General features: G+C 38.3%; 2 protein-coding genes across 17 annotated transcripts in view; one reads left to right on the top strand and one right to left on the bottom strand.

Moving 5' to 3' along the window:
* Window positions 1-20,583, top strand: part of PANK3 (pantothenate kinase 3) — a 288,950-nt gene extending 268,367 nt beyond the window's left edge. The window contains exon 8 of the transcript XR_008239485.1: window positions 20,570-20,583. The gene's annotated coding sequence lies outside the window, so the exon portion shown is untranslated. The remainder of the gene's footprint in view (window positions 1-20,569) is intronic.
* TENM2 (teneurin transmembrane protein 2) overlaps window positions 1-22,665 on the bottom strand; it is a 716,298-nt gene that overhangs the window by 50,137 nt on the left and 643,496 nt on the right. For all 16 annotated transcript variants that reach the window (XM_052816231.1, XM_052816228.1, XM_052816232.1 and 13 more), the window contains one exon: window positions 4,757-4,903. In XM_052816231.1, the coding sequence (XP_052672191.1) occupies window positions 4,757-4,903 (147 nt within the window). The remainder of the gene's footprint in view (window positions 1-4,756; window positions 4,904-22,665) is intronic.

Genomic DNA, 22,665 nt, shown 5'->3' with positions numbered 1-22,665 from the left:
ATATGATCTGTGAAGTGATATAAGCAGTGATTGCATTTAAGTTTGGTTGTTTTTTTTTTTTTAAATCTGCCTGCATCTGTCCTCTCCATCCTGATCAAATCTGAAACAAAACAATTTAGCAAAATTCTGGGTATTTTCTGTTTTTCCTATCTCTGACACTACATAATTTAACTGTCTTGTCAATAAAAATTATAAACATGAGTACAGTAATGTTGAATGGATGCAAAAGATGAGAGAAGAGAGAAAAAATGCAAAAGAAAAGCCTAGAAAGAGCAATCCCAGTGGGCAATACGGGCTCCTGCCAGGGCTGCTTCTGCAGAGGCCAGAGTTTCTTCATAAATATCTCTCCCAAATTATCCCATCGAGTTCAGGACAAAGGCCCTCAAACATGAGCTCCTGCATCCAACATCTAGTGAAACTATTCTTTAGAAAAGAAATATGATTTTTGCTATGCATTACATTGTCCATTTTACTTGGAGGCACTGTAAGGTCTAAGGTGAAATCTAGTTAAACATACACAATTTATGAAGACTGGTCTGAGATACTAAAAACATTTTTTCAATTTAGGAACAAGCAAATTATTATAAAATATTTATTGTAAAAAGATGGTTATAAATAGCCACTGTAGTGATTTCCTTATGCAATATGTCAAAAGAAATATGAACTTAAAAAGTAATGTAACTTCTCCCATTCCTCAAAATAACATTTCTAACCCCTTAATTTCCTAAAATAAATCCACAGTGAATTAAATGTGTTATATATGTCTGTTGGGGGGATTATACATTGTAATCACAATTATAGGTCTTAAAATAAAGCTATTTCTAATCCCTCCAAAAGATGCTTAATAACTATTAGACTACTGAGGGAAGGGATTAGATTTAAAAGTGGCCACAGTGGGTAAATTACATAATCCAAACATGTTTTGGAAAACAGAAGCATCTTCCAATTTAAAAAGATTTTAAAAGTGAGTCAATGCCAAAACCCCCTTACCTTTCAGTTAGGCTTTCTCTTTAAAGACAAATAAATAAACAAACAAATAAAAGATTTTCAAGTCCTTTCAGCGAAGTAGCCTATGCACCATAGCAACCCTAAACAGGTTCATAATGAAGACCCAGTTAAGCCCATATCTAGATTTGACAAGTGACGGTAAGGACAAATACAGGTGAATTTCCCAGTGCTACCTTGGATCGTGCACAGCTCTACCTGAACAGCCCTAAGAGGAGAAAACAGCTTTGGACACTCTCTCCTCTCTCTGCTCTGGAATCCCGTTTTATGTGAGTAATACACACTGACATCTCATTTAAAATGAAGATTTGTAAGTCTCAACAAGTCAGGGACACATCTGCCTCTTCTAGGAATAAACCAACTAAAGGGCATTAATCTAAAATTGAAAGAAAATATTAAGTATAATCTTTCCTTTTTCTCTTTTTGAACTATGGTATAGAGTCTGCATTGTGGCAGATAATAAGACAAAACAGGACAAATGGGAATCCCTTTGGAGTCAGTGGCAATGCTGCTCTTGACATCCATGAAATGAAGACTTGGCCCAAGGCCTTTGAATCTGATTGTGAGATACAATTGCAATAAGAATAGCTGAACAGTGAAAGAGCTCCCAAATATGCTAAATCTGTTGCCTTATGGGGAAGAATGGAAGACAGAAAATGATAGTTCCATTTCAGTGACACACTGAAGCCACAATATTTTAACAACGTGAATAGACGGACAGAAAGGAAGGAGGTTCAGCTGTCCAGGTAAAGACCTCATTTAGGCAAAAAATTGTATTTTTAGCTACCCTACTGCCTTTTGAAAGAACAGCTTCCGTCTTCAGTACTACTCCAGAACTACTTGCTTATGTTAACAGAGCAATGTTGGTAATGGAGCAGCAAATGAGTTCAACATTTTGTTGCAAAAAAACTCAGCTGAGTTTCAAATGAAAAGAGGCCATTTCTTTAACTTCCAATAATCTTGCACTTCATGTGAAACTTGGGGTTCTGGTAACTAGCTGAATCTTTGACATTGATTCCCATAGCACAGTTTTCAGCTTCGTCTAATCAGAAAACTTAATTTTATCTGTTCCTTTATATACACAGTCACAATTACCTAAAGATGCAGCCTGAAGCACAAAGCACACATCCCTTCCTTCTGCTCCATTCCTGCACACTCCTGTGGTCTCCCCTGCATTAGCATTGATAAACATACAGGTCACAGGATGTGTTCCTGGCCAGATGTGTAGTGAACCAGACACATCAAGAGTAGTACAGCTTAAGGCAAAGGCAGAGCTGCACTCTGAGATACTAAGTATTAAGTGATTAACGTTATATTCAGTTGTGAGTTTTGTTGTAGCTCTTGTAACTGACAATTTGACAAACTGATGGGAATGACAATGACTCTGTCCGTTACAGCGCATATTGGAAAGGACCCCATGCCATCTCAAAGAAATCTGGAACTCCAGATATAATCAAGCAAAACCAGCAGAAATCACCAAGGCATGACAGAGACCGAAGAGTACTGCAGTGCCACACAGCCCATGGGTAACTCTCAGCCTGCACTGTGTACAGAACACAGCATGGCTGAATCAAAGGATTTGTCCGTTCGGTTTTTCAGGTATACCTTGCAAGTATGTGGAGAAACAGCTAGCTGAACAGGTGTTGAACATCACCTAAGCTCCCCTACAGAAAAACTCTGCAGAAACGTAGTAAGGATGAGACTGTTGGAAAGCAGTAATGATGTCGGATTAAAGTACTGAGCTAAGGGTCAGAAGACAAGAGATTCATTTCTGCCTTCATCATAAAATCCCCATGTGAAAATGTGTGGGTCAAATGGACTTTTCAGGTTGTTTGGACCTTGGAAAAGGCATAGATTTTTAAACTCTCTACACTCCCACAAGAAGCAATAAGCAGTAACCTCTCTAGCCTCTGGAAAAAAAACGAGTTCAACCTGCAAGCGTTGAGAACTTCTGAAGAGTTCTCCCCTTAATCTTTCTAGCCTTCAGCTAGACCAAACGCTTTTCGTTCAGGTGCAACTATGGTAAGCCAGAAACCATGCACCTTGTACGGTAATGCTGGTTAATATTATATGTCTGTTGTATGGCTTATTTATTCTATGTATTCTTTGACTTCTATGAACTACTGTTTGCCTTCCATGAACTCAGTTTTAGAATTCTGCAATTTTAAATTGGGATGAACAGCTGAATGGTCTCACTGGTCATTTTTTCTCCTGTTTGCCTATCTGTTTTACAAGTGTAGAATATTATCTTGGATAGGTAAGTAAACATCTTATTCCAGTATTTCTAATAATGTTTTCCAAACTCATTCCTTGTTTTGAGGAAAATCTGATGATACATCCGTTTTCAAATTTTCCTTTATAATCTTCAAAGCCTGTAAAAATTGCAAACCTAAGCAGTTCACCTTTTAGTGTCTTACACTGCATATTAACACAAGTTTAGTGGGTTTTGTTGTATAGTTAAATGCCAACTAATGTAATTTGGCAGCTAGATTTTGCTCTTTACAGTTCAGTAACAGCTATAAAGCAGGTTCCAGTTTTCTGAAATTGAATCAGCTCTAGCACTTTTAAAATATTTCTGTAAGCACTGATCACATCTGAAACCAAGGAACTAACAGAGGATTTACAGATTAAAACTAGCAGATGATATTCAGATGTGGTTAATATCTTGTAATCAAAACCAAATATACCTGTTCCTCAGTTTGGGACTTACAAACAATTTCTGCACCCTGAAATCTTTTATAAAATTAAAGCACTCATCTCAATGACAATTTTACCCTAGAAGCAGCCATTCAAATAAGCCAAATGTTTCTCTGCAGTTTTAGGAAATACTGTAAAACATTTATTAATCAGCAAAACCCAGATGTGCTCTTTAGATCAATTATTGGCCAAAGAAAAGCAAAGGAGTCTTAAGGAAGAAAGCTGTGTCTGATGTTTGATTTTTAACGAAGAGCAGAAGCACGTGAAAAAGAATCTACATGACTTACTAAAGACATTGTAATGAAAGGAATAAGAAAGCTACTTCAAATGAAGGAGATTGATTAAGCAATCTTGTTCAGATGGCACAACTCAGAACTGCTTTCAGCCCAGCATAGGCTAATACACCATGGAAGGCTCTACAAAACGAGAGAAACTAAAGCCATCTTTGAAGGTAAACACAAAACACAAATTCTATATTGCATAGGGATATGCCTGATAAAAGAGCGGGAAAATTGAACAGGGATATCAAAGCCTTACCGTATATGACTGTTCAGCGCACCTCACTCGGCCCTTTAAAATCTGGCACGTGAACTGTGCAATACGACAGCAAGCTACAACCACTTACACAGGTTGTGGACATGAGAACATGACGTGGGCCTCTAGCACAGAGCTGAAAAAATATTGCTAAATATCCGGCTCTGTCAGCTGCTATGCGTGTGCACACGGGCGCAGTAAGTTGTTTTGCAATTTATGTGCGCCAAGCGCCCACAGGAAAACGTTCTGGTCTGCTGGGCCATGCTCTCCACCGTGGGCTTCGGTGGGATGTGGGGTGGGACTGAGTGTGCCGCCCGCTCCCGACCCAGGCGTCGTGGGTCACCACGTCTCTCCCCAAGGCCACAGCTCGCTCAGTCTCATTCATTTCAAAAGAAAAGCAACAACAACACCACTTGACAACAATGACAGCCGAAGTCTTCCCGTGCTAACGTGACTCAGGAAGGCGGCGTGTATAACGCTCTGTTCTTTAGGGACTGGGAATCGAAAGACTTGTGCTCACCTCCCTCGTTATCCTTGTTGTCGGCACAGGCGGTTTCCATGGCAACGTTGCATCCAGGCCCCCTCCAGCCGGTCTGGCAGACACACTGCCAGCTGTTCTGACCCAGCGTGCATCTCCCGTTGCCATTGCACAAATCAGGGCAGCCATCTGGTTGAAGAAATGGAGAAGGTAAGTACAAGACACACTCGTTCGCACAGCCGCTCAGACTTCTGACAATATTACTGTGCAGACAAAAAAGCTCGTTTCTGCTGGTGGGACAAACGCTTTCCTGGCCCAGAGCCACAGCCCTGGGCTGGAGAAGCAGGGTAAGGAAAGGGGATACCTCAGAGAAATGGGGATTTAACTCAGGCCAAAAGGCAGGAGGAGTCCTACCAACAGCCGTCATACATGTTTTAAGAACCCGGTAAAGCCTCAGACTTTGAGTTGATAGAAATTACAGTCTGCTGACAGAAGATCACAGCCTCTTATTTCTCCCACCGTATGTGTGTGTGTGCGTACACATATACGAGGGACAATGTCGTCTTCAACAAGCATGTCAATGTTCAGAGTGCCTTTTATATTGTGCAATGCGTAATTCTCCAGAGCTTCTCTAATCACGAAGTTTAAATAAATAGTTTTGAAAATATTTTCCTTCTTTAACAGTCATTTTAAAGGATGTACTCATTTAATACTAAGTTTACTTATATTATAATGTAACATTTTGAGCTTTCTGAAAGACACGTTAGAAGAGCTATCCCACAAAAGATGTACGTTTTGAATTGACTATGGGTATGATGTGACTTATTGTATAGCAAGAGCTGAATTAGGAACAAAAATATTAATTAGCTAAGGTGCTTACATGTTCTAACAAAATGTCCATAGGTAATAGAATACCTCGACTGCTTTTTTCTGAAACTAAATGAGTCTCAGGAGGCACTGCTGTATCTTACTGAATATTCATCATGAAAAAGGGTAAGAAAACCAAATTTCAGCCTTGGTATATACAATCAAATCCATCAACACCCAATCCACACAAGCATGCGTATTTGTCTGTGGAGGTGATGATAGAAGATTTGAGAGTCCTGCAGCAGACCTCTCATAGCACCTTTTCATTAGTCTGAGCAGGAGGAGAAGGCTGTGTTGCCATACTGACAACAGATGTTGGATCCCAATCATTCACAAGCTCTCTCGTTTGGGTTGGAAATACAGTCTAATCCTGCCATCTCTACAACCACCAGAGAACATGGAATAATTAATTTCATTGCTGTTGGTCTTGGGCAGAAAATTTAATCTCAAAACAGCTCACAAAGCTTCACACTCTCTCATTTTCCCCTCCACCAGCAGCGATGGGTCTCTGTTGGCATCAAGATCTGCAGGGACCTCCTGCAGCCTCTCGGGTCTCACTGACTAGCTGGGTTAGTCCTTTGCATTTGCCACCGTGACCCCAAGCTGTGACTATTAATTAATAGTACTCCACTCCTTTCCCCAGGCATTTTAAGAGCACCAAGGAACTAATGGGCACCCTACCAGAGTGTGGATACTCTTTTCACCAGCTGTGAGTGAGGAAGGCGGCAGTGGGAAATATCCTGAAAGCAAATAAATATGTTTTCTTTGAGCAGCACCACTCAGATGTGCAGCACTGGAGAAAGACTAAGATGACAGTGTGTCACCTTTGTGCCCCTTGGCCTCTGCAGGTTACCGGGAATAGGAGCAACTGTCAAACTAGCACAGCTTTCCTGCCAGTGCTGAAAGGTTGAGTAGCCTTCCAGAAATCACTAATTTACACTGCCTGTGTGTTTCTAGAAACCTGTTCAGAAAGCCACAGCTCTGAGTTCATGTCTCTTCCTACTCCTCCCAGCTGCCTTTGCTGGAGCCAAGTGATGTTAGAGAGAAGTTCCTCTGGCCCCATGCTGGTTTTCTCACTGCTGCAGGAGTTTCTCATGCAGAAAAGTGGGCTGCCTTGTATCCCTGGTACTCACACAACTGGTATCACAATATGTAAGCATTCACTTTTACTTTTCCTCGTTGGGCTGTTACCTGATACATTCATAGTCCTATTAAAATTTAATTAATCACTAAGTAGTCCACAGCCATGTTAATTTTCAATGTAATTCCAAAAGTTTCCTTTACTATTTTTTTTTTAAATGAATGCTAGTCCTGTAGAAGGTGCTGGACTGAGACCTCTGAGACCTCAGCTGTCCCACAGAAAAGGTTCTTTATAGATAACAGCAATCAAAGTTGCTGTGCATTGTCCTACCGAGGTGCCTGAACCTGCATCATTTCTAGCAGTGGCACAACAGCTTGATCTCCACCAAAGCTCTGTGGAGTGAGACACCAGACCCCTGTGAACAGAGCCAAGACCATTCAGTTAATTTTACACAGAAAGCTATCAGCAGATAGAGACAAGTCCTGGAAGTTTTATTTCAATGCTGTTGTGTATTAAAAAAATACAGTGCCCCTTTCTCTTAAATGTAAGGTTATTTTGGCATTACATATCTTAGCTATAAAAAACTGCACTTACTTCTGCAGCACAGGTAATACATTTTCAAGGCATTTATTTTATCTTTTTCGTCAGGTTGTTTGAATGACTAAAATGATAATGTTTGAAGGGAGGCATCATACTGAAGGACAAATTATTTGTTTTAAATGAAAAACAAATAGTAATTGTGAATATATACACACAGTTGGCTTTATACTGAGGCACTGAAGAGAATTAAATCACTGAAGCAGTTTGCTTTGCAGCATATGAGCAAGATGAAAACATGAACAGTAGGGAGCTAGCAAAATCTCTGAAAAGTTTTACGTGCAGCTGGGGATTAATGGATGTGACTTTGTGTTTAGCTTAAAAAGAGAAGCAAGCATCACTGGTATAGACATGATGTTGCTAGGAAACACCTGTTGCTACCTCTATACAGTTTATTTAACTGTGGCCTTCCAAAGACAGACTTTGTGTTTCAATAACATAAATATCAGAAGGAAGGGGAAAAACCAGCAGTAGACTACAATAAGATCCAAGTACTTGGACAATAATGTCTTCCTTAAAAGATCTATTAAATTAATGATGTATTAATTTTCAGAACAGCTTTAAGTAATGGACAAGTATTTAGATATTTTGCATGGTTACGTGTGTTTCTGTACATGCGTGTGTGCATATATGCATTTCTGTTTATGCCTGTCTTTCTTCAAGCAAACATTTACATAGCATTATAGTCTGTTAGACCAAACTTTGTTCTAACAGCCTGTTGACCAGCTAGACAACAGAGCTCCATTGTGATCTATTAATAACAAGTTTTCTTCTAAAAAAGTTTATATTTAGGTAGTGCACTGAATATCTCTTTTTAAATCTTCCTACACTGCATGTGCATAATGACGAGTACCGATGAACATCCTCTGTGCACAGAGCATTTGCACGTGGCTAATGGGCCTTGGTGCCCTTCAGTGGGTTTTGACAGTGGACAAGGTCGCAAAATGCCTAACCGAGGAGCCCTCAGAGTCTCAGCAAATGCTGCTCAGTGCTCACAGCTGGACATATGATCTTTGCTGGAAACGCACACTGTGCAAAGCATATCCTAACACTAAGTGCTTTATTAAAGCTTGCTTTCATTCTGCAGTCCTAGCTCACACTGAGCAGTGTATTACCTTCTGGCTGTCTTACGAATTCACTCACAGAGTAAGGTAGTCAAGGAGAGAGTAAGGTAGTCAACATCTAACCTTAAGAAGTAATCTGCCATGGTATGAAGCTCTCAGTCACAGCACAGAAGAGGGCCCTTCATGCTAAGCAGACAGGTTGCTATTCCTGGTGTGCAGAGAAATTCTACTCATCTTTTCTATTACAGTATGCTTAATGGAAAATGTCAAAAAGCTACGTTAAAAAAGAAGAAAGTGCTTGTTTAAAGTGCTAGATTGACAACCTATTTATTTACAGAACAGGCAGAGTACGGGCAACAGCATTTCAAGTGTCTTACACTTTTCTAGCAATGTCTCAGCACAGGTTGCTGCTGCTGCTAGAGGTGAAACACTAATGCAGCCTCCCTTCTTTTTCAGTCTCCAACTTGCCTGTGGGACTGGTAACTGGGAGCTCTAATACAGCTACATATGCATTTACAATTAAAACAGCAAGAAAGATTTCAATACTTTTTGCAATGTAGTGCCAGGAATCTGTCACTGGCATTGTGAGGGCTCATCAGAGTCAGAGAAGGTTTAAAAATCAAAATACTAAAATTCATTCCTCTCTATACCACAGACAGACAAAATGCCCAGCACTCATGTAAAGTGAAAGCTGGAAGGCAGTGGTAAAGAAAAAGGAGAGAATAAAGGCATTCTATCTCTGGATCTAACAGCAAATGATGTAAACTGGTGTTTTGTATATATGAGATCCCAAAACACTTTTTAGCATTCTCACTGAACAGAACAATCTCTATAATCTTGCAGTTCTGTAACACTAGGGCTAGTGTTTAATGCCTGAATTTATTTCCTCTCTTAGGTTTTTTTTCCAACTGCCCAAGTAAATTGGAGTAACAGGACAAATTCATTAAATGGATTTCATTGTATTTCTTGCTTCTCTTTGTTAAAACAGGCTGTTACTTTCTTAACTTGCTCATAGTTTAAAAAGCCCATTTCTTGGCGAGTTAATATCATACCACATCTGCAGTGGTGAGTAGCACAAGAATGCTGACTCTCATGGATCACAACAAGGGCTTGAAGACAACCCTGAAACGCTACAATTTGGAAAGCAAAGATTCAGCAAATTTATCTGTTTCAGTGCACGGGGACACTTGCCCCCTATATACCTACGTTGTTTCTCAGTACGTGAAAGCCCTTCACTTACATTTCCTCAGCTTATCCATTCCAATGCACAAATGATGACAGTACATTAAAATGAAAGGAACTCTGGTGATACATAGTACAAATGAATAGTCAATAGCAACACGAGAAGACTGTGGCTTAAGAAAAAAAAAAGTGTGGTATATTTGCCATAAAATAGTTGAGTTCCTTCTTCTAGGAATGAATTAGAATTCTGTCTCTTGATGGTGCCTATTACCAAGAAGAAGAGGATCTACCATGGATGCTAAGTAAATAGTGTAATCAGAAGAACAGGGCACTATTTAACAAAACACTATGAGAAATGAGAACATGTCAATATGATAAAGAGTATTTAGTCAACTACTACTATATATATATACAGTTATTACGTTCATCTTGTTTCACGTTATTAATATTCATGGAGAAAAGGGATCAAAAAGGTTTGAGACCTTTGGTTAGACACAATAGGAAAAGCAAGTTCCTGTCTGAAAGCCCTTACAATCCAAAAGACAAAATGAGCTTAAAATAATAGATTTTGTTATTTGTTTGTAAAGGTCCACATTGCCACAGTCCATGATGGGGCCTAGAAGATGCTATAACAATACAAATTAAAGTGTTTTTCATAACAACAACAGAAAAATAAATAGTGAGTCTAGAAAACAACAAACATTGCTGTTACCGAGGTCATTGTGAGCAAAATTAAGTCTACTGCTTCCTCAAGGCCTATGTAAGCTTTTTCTGTAATCTATTTCTGCAGCTTCATATTTTCAAAACTTACAAGAGATTTATGAAAAGCTGAATTTAACAAGAAAGTCTGCAGAAACATTATGAATAGTAAACGAAATCAATATGGACAGTGCTTGTTTCTAAGAAAGTGATAGTGCCAGATATATTTATGAGAGAATACTCATAGGTTTCATCTACAATGAAATTATTCTCAGACTAAATTGTAATGATTAATTCATTTTTGAACTCAGCAAATTAATTTCCAGTGTCTAGGCAGTACATCAAAAATTCCAGTCAATTTTGGGTAAATTCTGCACAGAGTTCCTTTTCATTCCACTGATACTCACAAACTCCAAGTGTACAAAGACACATGTACCCAGCTACCCAGGCATATATAGATTTTTCCTTTGCATAAACTACTTTAAAACTCCAAAGCAAACATTTTAAGTAAATCAGAATATAAAGACACACTGTCCAATTAATTTGTGGTTCCAGTCTAGACCTTCATAATCATCAGAACTCCCACTTATGGTGGGGCCAATCATTCTGAAAAGAAGGAAGGGAAAGGGCAGCCAGGGAAAGAGAAGTTAGAGAAATCTTGTTCTTTTTAAAGTTTTCAAACTTTGAAGGAATAGGTAGCCTCTTAGTATAATTAAAGGAAAAAAGGGGAATAGGAGAGATGGCGGAAAAAAAGTAAAATCTCCCTAGGTGATAACTCGTAACCACTTAGAGAAGCAGACAATGTTTTTAGCCTCTACTCTGTTTCTATATGGAAAACTAGATGTAAATTTAGAGGTTACACTTTCAGTGTTCTTCTGATCCAAAACTGTCTGTCAGCCATGTATCCTCCGAACTCCTCCAAACAATGTCTTCAAGCAGATAGATAGAATGGGTCCCCAGCACCTCCCTCCATTTAGTGCACATGTAGTGCAGCTATAGTCTGGAATATACTATCTCCTGTTTATATTTCCACCTAACCTCATTTTACACAGCCTTATCCAAAGCCCGCTGGCAGTCCGTGGAGTCTTTTCTTTCACTTGAATTGACATTGGACCAGGTGGTCCTATGGGTGAAGATGCCCTGCAGTAAAGAGTATGTTGTACAGCACAGTGTTTTCTTGCTCACAGGATACACATGTGTTTCAAGGGGAACATTTAAATTACATTTAAATCCTCCTCTTCTCATTACAGCTGTTAACTACAGAACTGTAGCAAACAAAAGTATTCTGGGATATGATGGTACCTACAGAATATAGAGAAATTACATAAAAGCAGTAATGATAATAGCCTGTTTAATTTGGATTTTAGAGGATAATCACCGTTTTCGTATTTTCTGTTCATCTCTTCAGTGAGGTGCTGGTGTGCCTATTGCTATCTAGCAAATAATAAATGAGGTACATAGAACCAGGTACCTAGCAACATTGAAAATAAAATTATGCTTTTTATTTGCTATTGTTATTTTTTAATCCTTCAATTCCAAAGCCTGGAGGGCTTAGTTAAAGCCAAAGAAAGGGCATACAAATAAGAAGGACACATAGTATTATGGTAGGCACATGCAAGTTATTTTCTACAGAGTAATATTTCAACTAAAATAAACCCAAACCCCAAACATGTAACTAAATATATGTCAATGCAATACAGTATTGGTTGAGTGAGCGGTAAGGCCCCTTTGAGTGAGTTTGGACAGTTCCAGAACAGGCTAGAGAGCCATGCAGAAGCACTAGCTCAGGTCTTCAAAGGAGGATAATCACACAGAGTGACAAATTGTTAAGAATTAACCCAGCCTTTCATTGTAATAAAAGGCCCAGTTTCACTGCTCCTGTACCACAGTAGTGTTGCTTGCGTTTCCAGAGAGTGCTCACACAGAACCGGAGCTTCTCTGTGGCACTGAAGCATTTGTCACCAAGATGCTCTGACTGGCTTCCTTGCTTCTTTTTTTTTCCTTTTTATTTTTTAGAGAAAACATTTATTTTTAAATTACCCAATAGCCTAAATATTTCTTTAAGCTATTTATCAAACAAAGGAATGTATGGAATAAATAACTGTTTGTAGATGGGTAGGGGGAGACGAACACATGCCTGAGTTAAAACTAAAGAATGGGCCAGCTGCAATTTTATTTATTGAACAGGCTGAAAAAAATGGAAAGGCCGAGAAGTAACTTTTAAGAATCCTGAATCCCTCCACTCTAGTACCTTCTGTGCAGGCAGATAATTATGAATGTTAAGTAAGGTTCCTTAAATTGCCTGGGATATGTATGTCATAGAATTTAGAAGGAAATTCTGGTATCTACTACATATCTATGCAATTTCTGTCTTTCACATGTAAAGGCAGGAATTCAGAGAACATCCAGCTTTCCAAACAAAATAGGAAAATGTGAGAAAAACATGTGTGTGACTGTTTAGAAGAAGAGAATTAAACCTCACACAAAGGTGAACTGTTGGTATTAACAAGGAAGTCTCAAGAAAAGTCACTTATATCTTTCTGAAAAAAACCCCTACAAAAAAGATACAGACACAAAACCCAACCAACCAACCAAACAAACCACCCCCTGCCAAAACCAGAGGAAAGCTCATGTTGCAATATAGGTCACAAAAATTTGAGATTGAAAAACCCCCCATGGGTGTGAGAGCATCACGCCTTGTTAACAAAGGATTGCTCCCAGCAGTACAGTCCATTTTATCCAACTTCATTTTAAGCGACTCAAGCAGATGGGCTCCCATTACTTTCATCGGGGGAGACACCCTCGAGGTCTCCCTCTTGTGCACAACCAACAGAGTTCTCTAACTGTCACCAGCTTTTGGTGTGACCCCCCTTCAAGCTGCTAACAGCTGGGCAGGGAAAAGAGGGTGACAGTTTGTGCTACACTGTCCTGAGACTTGAGGAAACCAAACAGATCAATAATCACAAAATCCTTGTCTGCTCAGAAGCTTGTGCAAACACAAAGAGCTTCAGCTGAGCCCAGAATTTGGGCTATTTATAGATATAAAAGACAGTTTCAAGAAGGAAGGGAGACTGCATTGATGGGAAGCCATAAGACTAAAGCTGAGAAGCTTCTGCAATGCTACGAGTCCCAGTGCTCTGCTGTAGGCAGGAGGCCAGATCCAGTCCTGCAAATGTGGGATGTCCACAATATCCTGCCACCACAGCCCCCACATCACCCACTGACTGCAGGCGGGGTAAGGGATGGTACGAGGGCAGCGTGCTGTCTGCATGCCCCGATACTGCTAACCTTAACGTGAAGATGCACCACATCCTGCACAGAAACCAAATCTCTGCCCGGTGGCTTTTTCAATGATCAGGTGACGATAGTTTGGGATGTGCACCAGCATAAGTTAAATAGTCATACGAAATATATGGACATAAGTAAAGACACTGCTGCAGCCCAAAAGCTACAGCATAGCTGCGTAGTTTCTTCTATAGGCTAAGCAGATTATTTGCTGAGATTTTGAGCAAGAGCTAAAATTCGACCCTAGCAGCACATTCAGGTTACACAGTGTATTCTTTTCAAACAAGACTCATATTCAACTCATATTCATATACCCAATAAAAAAATACATAAAAGATGCAGTAAAATTTGTATTTAAGATAGCTGGTTCTTTCAAATTAATCTTACTGTAACAAAATCCATTTAGAATATAATTCTGGGTGAAATTGCATTCATAAAACCAGTACCACAACCATAATCTTTTATTGTATTAATGTTTCTGATATCGGATACAAGGACTGGCATTATCCTTTGTAATATTTAATATCGTCTCTGAGAAAGAAGCCTTCTCAAGTTGGATTTATCTCTAAAATAACGTCTATGTAACTAGTTTAATGGCAGTGTAATGATAAAGTGACCTATCAGACAGGATGTGTAAATTCAGTCAATTGAAGAGTAACAAGCAAAACATTGACCTCATATTTAAAAGAATATATAACCCAATTACAGTGTAATAACTAAAATCCCTACATTAATCACAGCGTTATGGCAGGCAGTTTCAGTCATTCGTTCATAAAAATTAGGATTCACACAGTAATTGCTACTCAACCTCCTTGCACACAATGCAATTTGCTTTTTTATTATTTGAAATATGTGGCAGTCATAGCTTTTAAAAAATGTGCATTTGAACTTTTTTGAATAAATGTTTTGGTAAAGTGTTGGTATACTTTTAGATGTACTTATTAACTACAAAGCTTCAAGAATCTCATATACACTGATGCACAAAGTTGTGTCACATTTCCATGCTCCTTACCCATTCTACCCTCTTCGTGTCATAGGGAGAGACAAAGAGGAAAAAATACGACATAATTCTTATGTTAAGTGATATCTGTATCTGGCAAAAGGATATTTGATATCACGCTGTTAAATCCCAGACATTAGAAGTCAAAAGCTCAGTTTCATTTGGCTAACTGAAATTTATCAAATTCAACATAAATGACCTAATTTTTCCTTGTTTCAGGCAGAAAACAATCCAAAGCCCTAATTTTACTATTGTTAACAGCTAAGACAATGCATGAACTCAGAATCATACCCACCTTACTGAAGTGCCTGGAGTATTCTATTCTAACTTTGGAGGAAAGCATGAAGTCATGTGGTTTTAAAGGTTTTTCTAGTTTCATGTTCCTTTATGCAATTTTGACACAGAGCCCAGATAACAAAGGATGCTACTACTCCATCCCGCACTCCCAGGCAGACTACGCTTGCTGGTGGAGATGGCGTGGTGCCATGCTTACCCAAAGTTGAACCCAATTTAATGATGCTGTGAATGCAGCGTGCGTAAAATTAGAGGTAAGCCCTATCCTTCACTTGCTCAGATCTGAACTTCTAAAATCCCTGTATACATCAAGATGCCATAAAGGTAGGCCTTAATTTCAAATATTTATGATCTAAGACCCTGCTGATATAAAAAGTACAAGATCAGGCTTGGAAAGGGCAGAATCGCTTATTGCTACCAAGGCTTTGTCTGGTAGTACAGAGTACTCCCAGACCTCTCATTTGATTGAAAACCCTCCAGTGAGGCAGATGTACTTTTTCTCTATGAATGCTCTGAGGGGTCAGCAGAGGAGACTACATTGTCACTGGCTAGCTTTTCTTAAGACACAAATGCCACCCAGCATTTAGTCTACTTTAAATTTTAAAGGAAAATCACAATCACTAGCTTTACTGCTCAGAAAATATTTTTAAGCAACATTATTTGTTGCAACAAAGTTGCAGTGCAGAGGCAGAGAAGGTAAACACCAAGCCAAGTTAAATCAGATATTTTCTGGTAAGCTCAGTGTGTAGGTACATTAAACATAACCAGATTAAAATAATTCTTTAGGATTTACGTAGACCTAAAACTATTCTACAAACACAATATTTGTAATTAAGCGTGAAATATTGTCCTCTGCTGTGCTCACACATTTACATATGAATCTAGGTTTCTAAATCAGATTTGGTAACAAAATTGTTTCTAGCATTCTGCAAACGATGGCCTAACACACAATGATCATAAGGCAAGCTTTCAAGCTCCGGTCTCTGCAGAAGCAAGACGCAGACAGAAAGAGGGAGAACAACAAAGCCACCAACAGGTATGCTGTGCCGAACACGAAAACTGACACTACAGACAAGGCCTTGGAATTAGCCCTGTTAAACACAAGGTATACTGCAAATATTGAAAAGTTTATCTGTGTGAGAAAAACTGACACATTGTAATGTAAAATTAACTGTTAAATCTGAAGTGGCTAGACTTCTTGGGATCACATCCTTCTCCACCGACCAGACTGACTCTTCATCCTTCTCAGTTGTATCAGCTGAGAGCCAGGACACAAGCTGGTCCACATTGGCAAAACTCAGCCAAATTCAACAGAATTACATGAATTTCAATCAGCTACTGTACAGCCTCAAGGTTCATGGTAGTTTGCTGTACCTGGGCCCTTTATATAATAGTTAAAATTAACATAGTGATTGTTCAGAAAAACAGGGGTTTCTCTGGTTTCTATGCGTTAACTGACTACCAAGCATGGTGAAACCCCTCGGTTTATAAACTGCTGCTGGTGGTTTTACAGCCCTTCCTGACTCCTGAAAGGGTCATGGATAACTAATGCTTCTCCTGTCTGAAAAGCGATCAATCACTTAGAAACGGAGAGTTCCTTTCATCAGACTGGCATGAGCCTAACCATTCCACAAAGAGGCAATCCTTGGATGTATCCATTCTAGCCAAATATCACTAGCATCAGGCTTTTCATTTCCAAACATTTTTATAAAGTCCTACTAAAACTAAACTAACATTCTAGACCTAATGCAATTTGGGATTTTCGGGGAAGACACTCACAGTTCTCAGTTCAGTCATTAACTTCAGAATACTTTTATTCACTTCACAAATCCTCCACATAAGGCATACAGGAGGAATGAATTCCTTCACTCTATAAATAAGAACTCATATATATATATATATACACACATACATATAAATGGAATCACATCCACTTTTGCTCCAAATACAAATTGCATTTCTTTGACCATAACTCCTTTAATATACAAATAGCTTTACAGAGCAGAGGAGTTTAAGTCAACCAAACTGCTCTAGTAAGCTAAACCAGCATTTAGAGCGACCAAACAGAACTGGTTCCCTTATGCCAGTACTACTTAACAGTAGTTGGCACCAGTATTTCTAACCCTGTTTGAATTCAGGGACGGGAGGGAACGGGATGTGTGCACACACACATGCATACACAAGCAGGGCACTGTAGTGAGAACAAGCAGATATTATACACTACTTACGTTGCTCAATAGGCTATAGAAGATGCTTAGCTAGGGCACTGAGTGGTGAGTAACAGCCTATCCAATGTACAATAAAGAGGGCTGTAGGAAGTCTGCCTTAAAAACTATGGGCCTGAGTCTAATATCTGACCTCACATCTAACCCTGCTTTGAGGAAGAGGTTGGACTAGATGACCTCCTGACATCCCTTCCAAACTGAATTATCTATGATCCCTCCAGTTTTAGAGCTTTATAATTCATAATTCTCAGGGCAGGGAATCCCAGTTTTCTCAGGCATTATTAAAATATAATTACTTGCTATTTATCAGATATTAATGCCTGCACAGAATTTATAATTTAGCAATTAACTTTCAGGTATGCAAATGCAGATCCTGTATAAGTGTGCAGGGTTATCTCTAGCAGAAGAATAAATATGAGCCTTAACATAAGTACACATTTTCCTCCATTACTGTGTAACAGATTAGTATGCTCTACGAGCATCTATCCCTTAAATTTGGTACAGAACTTTGGAATCCCTTCAGGATGAAAAGTACTATATGGACAGGTATAATATTTTGCAGCTGGTCTTCTTAAAGTATTAATTACATGGATTCCAATAAATGGCTGCAGACTGTATGGTTACAGACTACGGAGTCCAAACATTTCAGCTGTCCCAAAGGAAAATCAAAAGAAAGCACTGAAGAAAAGAAGCTTTTAAGAATCATTGTGGGATAGTTTGGAATGAAAAAAGCCTTGATAACGTACACTAAATGCTTCTTGTACCCCTTCTGGCTTGCAGTAATCCTAAATCTTCATGACAGTAAAATATGATCAGAAGTGACAAAAAAAATGGATATTTGAATATTAAAATAGATACATCTCATGTGTTTGTTAAAGCTAGAATTTATGGAGTTTAAATATGTACAAATGTAAAGGATGAAATAATGCCCACGACATAGGAGCAGTATTCTGCCACATAGGCAACGTACGTAAAACAAATTAAAATACATAAACAATGCATTCTGAGTTATGTGAGTATTTGTGTACGCTGAGCTGTTTGGCAGATGTAGGATAGAAGGTGAATATTTCACTACATAAAATATATTTTATAAACATGCCTTTAATTCTAAAGTGCTAGGCATCCATTCTGCATCCCTTTTCAGTATACATAAGCCTCATGAATGTCATGCCATTTTCCAATTTTTATATCTACCAACTGCACAAATAACTAATAAAAGCTACAGAAATAAAAATATTGTTTTCACAAATAAACAGCTTTTAATCCTGCACGCACAGACAAAGCATAGGATAGCTCTCTTTTTGTTCCTTCTTTATCTGCCTAAATGGCGAAGGAAAAAACTTCATAATTCTTCAAGTGCAGCCAGTTGCCTTGATATTTAAATACTAAATAAATCTGGGAAACTGATTTTGATCTACTAAAGAGGTCATCTTCACCATTTCACTCCCGAAAAAGCCAAGAGTATTTAATGTGCACTTGGAAGAAACTTGAAAGAGGAAGGACTCTTTAAGCTCTGCTTGCTTTACATTAAAAATATTTACTATCAGGCAACCGATAGCTCTGCTCCTCCCCTAGCCTCACTAGAAGTGACCTTAAGTCTCTGGAACAAATACTTAAGTCTTTCTTCTTATAGACAGAGTACTTCTTTTCCCTTTCTCTGTTGAAGCCTTCAGAAGCACCAACTAGGCTTTTAACTTGGTTGCCTTGCATCTGTATTTGACAGTTTTTAAGCCATGCTGGGACAAGCAGGACGTTATTAGTTATAATGGGACTGTTTGCTAGGAGCATGTCGTGGTTTAACCCCAGCCAGCAACTAAACACCACGCAGCCGCTCACTCACTCCCCCCCACCCAGTGGGATGGGGGAGAAAATCGGGAAAAGAAGCAAAACCCGTGGGTTGAGATAAGAACGGTTTAATAGAACAGAGAAAGAAGAAACTAATAATGATAATGATAACACTAATAAAATGACAACAGCAATAATGAAAGGATTGGAATGTACAAATGATGCGCAGTGCAATTGCTCACCACCCGCCGACCGACACCCAGCCAGTCCCCCCGAGCGGCGAATCCCTGCCCCCACTTCCCCGTTCCTATACTGGATGGGACGTCACATGGTATGGAATACACCGTTGGCCAGCTTGGGTCAGGTGCCCTGGCTGTGTCCTGTGCCAACTTCTTGTGCCCCTCCAGCTTTCTCACTGGCTGGGCATGAGAAGCTGAAAAATCCTTGACATTAGTCTAAACACTACTGAGCAACAACTGAAAACATCAGTGTTATCAACATTCTTCTCATACTGAACTCAAAACATAGCACTGTACCAGCTACTAGGAAGACAGTTAACTCTATCCCAGCTGAAACCAGGACAGAGCACTTCTCTTGGGAAGAGAAATACAATATCTAAGTGAGTTGGAGAGGCAGCCAAGAAATCTAGAGATTGCTCCACCTCGGCTGCAATAGGATTGTATGATCAATACATTGGATAATACCCTTTATTCACTGATTTATGTCAGGCAAAAAGTTGCGCAACTAGGTATTGTCATGATATTTGCTTTAGTTTAAAAAAAAAACAAAACGGGGAAAAGCAGACTTAAAATTATTATAAACAAAGACCAGTCAAAACGAATTTCCAATAACAAAACAAAAAAACAAAAAGAAAGAAAAAACCCTAAGATCTGTGCATGGGACATCTAAAGGACAATTTGCTACAGTTTTGTGCAATTTGCTCTTTCTTTGCAACACTGAAAATACAGCATGAGTAGCTAATAGTATCTCTAAACATACCAAAGAGATGTCAAAGAAATTTGACTTTTCTGTTTTCTATCCAGGTTATTAATTATTGTAGAAAAATTCAAGGGAAAATTACCAGAACATGAGATTTCTCTGAAGACTAGCATTATTTACCATCAGTGTTCCAATAGAATTCCAACTTAGGCTACCGTACTCTGTCTGTTTCCTATAATTTCAATGTGGTGTAGTATCATTTTTCATTTCTTATACGTAGTTGAACTGTTACCACATTCTAAGGAACATGTTAGAAACACATATTAATTAGGCTTTCCTTTAGACAATAACGATTTGTTCAAAGCTGTGAAACCAAGCAGTAGATAGCAGCCTTTTCCCACTGCATAGCAATATTTCATCAGTTCAGAGCAGAAAGTGAGAAGTACTGCCCTAACTCAAACTGCCAACGACTTCCATAATACTCCACTCTATATTCCATGATAGCTAACAAAAGAACCCCTTGCAACATCAAAATGTTAGTTGAAGGTCTCTCACCTGAGGATTGATGCAGTTTAACTCTATTGAGTTTATGAGATCTCCATGGCTCTTAATCAAGCAAAGTGAACTTTGGAACGGCTTTAGGTTTCAGAGTGAATACATATGTGGGAATACGTTTAATCAGGCATAGTGTATATCCAATTTACTGTAATAACTTCTGTAAGTGGTTAGGAAGTTTTTGCAAAAATTCTTTTTAACTGGGTATCACTCACTGGAAAAACTACCCTGCAGTTTAATGACACCGCCTTTCTCCTCAAGGTACAAATCAGTAAACTGAAGACCTTTAAGTGCATTTTCCAGCACACGTATCTGCTTCTCATGCTGAATGAAACAACTTACTAATTTTAATTATTTCCTAAGCTAGAATGAAGTTACCTAATTCAAGTAAAGGGATCAGTAGCAGTAGCCCTGTGAAAGTTTATCTTTAAAAAACCTGTAATTTTTAGTCATAGGACAAAATAGTAGAAGCAATGCTGAAAAGAACAGACATCTTCCCTTTCACTTCACTGTCATTTGTTCACATTTGAATGACACCTCTCCTCACATTTTATGACATCTTTATCTCAAGCAATAAAATACAGAAAATAAAATAAATAATTAAGATCCAGGGCCATATTCTGCAAACTCCCTTTTAATATCAACAGGAACATTCACCTTAAGAAATCAGATACATTATATACACCTTGCTAGAAATTTTTAAAAATACAGTGTTTTATCTCAGAAATGCTGACAAAAATCCTTAGTGTAGTAGGGGAAACTGTAACTATAAAGGTTGAATAAACAGATACAGTCTTAAATGGAAGGCAAATATGTTAAATTACCCCAATTCTGCTGAATAAATATTTCCTTTTACAAAGCATCTCATACTTAAACTTTCCATGCAGTAACACTTTTAAATTAGGTAATAAGCATTTTAGGAATTTCATGGTAACTAGAAATACAAATACTGGTCAAAGAAGACAGACTTTACTTATCAAATTCTCTATGTATGGAAGATTGAAAGATCAAAGGAATGGGGAAATCATTAGGTTTTAATAAGCACCGTCTGAATTTTATTTTAATAAAATTTCATGTGGTATGAAAATATTAACAATTTCAGGAGACACTTCAGTGTATCCACAAAGTTTGCTATCTGAGTGATATTTCATATGTAATTAAGTCTTTTGATAAAGTATATGAACCACTGTTTGAAATTAAGGGAGGGCCTGACCAATTTTGATTCACTTTTTTCTTCAGCATATAAGCAATCAAAGTTGTTATAGAATATATAACAAAAGATTCCAATGAACAATCATAAAACTGATAACCTCTACAGGTCCCTCTGGATCTGAATTAAGGAAAGGTGCAACTGCAAGCTAATGCTTAGGCATCTGTATAGATTTTTTTCATTTCTCCTTCAGCCTTCTAGCTACATATGCAAGAGTAACACAGTATATACATTGTTTAGGGTTCTGGTTCATAACCATCTCTGTAGAGGAATAATGCAGAAACAATGAGTGCAGACCTGTTTACACGAGTGTAACATTTTCTATAGTGTTAACACTCACCTAGTATTTCCTTCAAGCAACTGTTGCCCTCTTCACAAACAAAGTGACCTTGACTCTAATAACCCGTTCTCTAAATATGGAAGGCTTTCTCCATTCTAAATCAATGTTTCTGACTTATTTTGGAAAAAAAAAAAAAGGTTCAAACATTCACAGGACACAATGAAGATATATATGGATTGGCTTCATGATAAAGAATCAATTAATAACGATCCAAGGGAGGCAGTAACAAAAAGCAATTTTACCCCTAGTTTCCAAAGAATCCAACAAAAAGATGAATTGGATCTAAAAATCAGTGTCACTATACCTCCCCCTGCACTCCCCCCCCCCAATTCAACTATCTATTAACAAGGCAGCACGGTGAGCAATGTCAACCTTCATTTCACATTCCTAACAAACTTCTATGCAGTGATTTTCTGTGTTAAGTCTAAAACATCTTTTCAATTTTTTTTTTTTTTGAAACAAGAAAAGGCACATTGCCATTACTTTTCCTGTACTGTTATCAAATTACTCTCGGGGGGAAAAAAAAAAATGTAAGGAGTAGAATTAATCAGAATCTGTTAACATTTTAACAAATTCATATTGTGCTTTCACTTTTCAGCAGTAAATAATCATCCATGGCTTCCTGCTTTCAGTAATACTTTTCTTGTTCAAATGTAAGTGATTCTGCAATTTAAAAATAAAAGAAAATAGGGAAGAGGGAGAGAGACACCCAACTTCTTTTTCTATAACTGCTTTATTCTGGACATACTATCATCCATTGTAAAACTGTATGCCATATTGCTAATTCCTCTGCTAATTTCAGAGAGAAGTGATCTGTAACCCAGCATA

Source organism: Harpia harpyja, chromosome 20, assembly GCF_026419915.1.
Source record: "Harpia harpyja isolate bHarHar1 chromosome 20, bHarHar1 primary haplotype, whole genome shotgun sequence".
Taxonomy (NCBI): Eukaryota; Metazoa; Chordata; class Aves; order Accipitriformes; family Accipitridae; genus Harpia; species Harpia harpyja.
The sequence above is the reverse complement of the archived record's forward strand: the minus strand, read 5'-3'. Positions and strand labels throughout refer to the sequence as shown.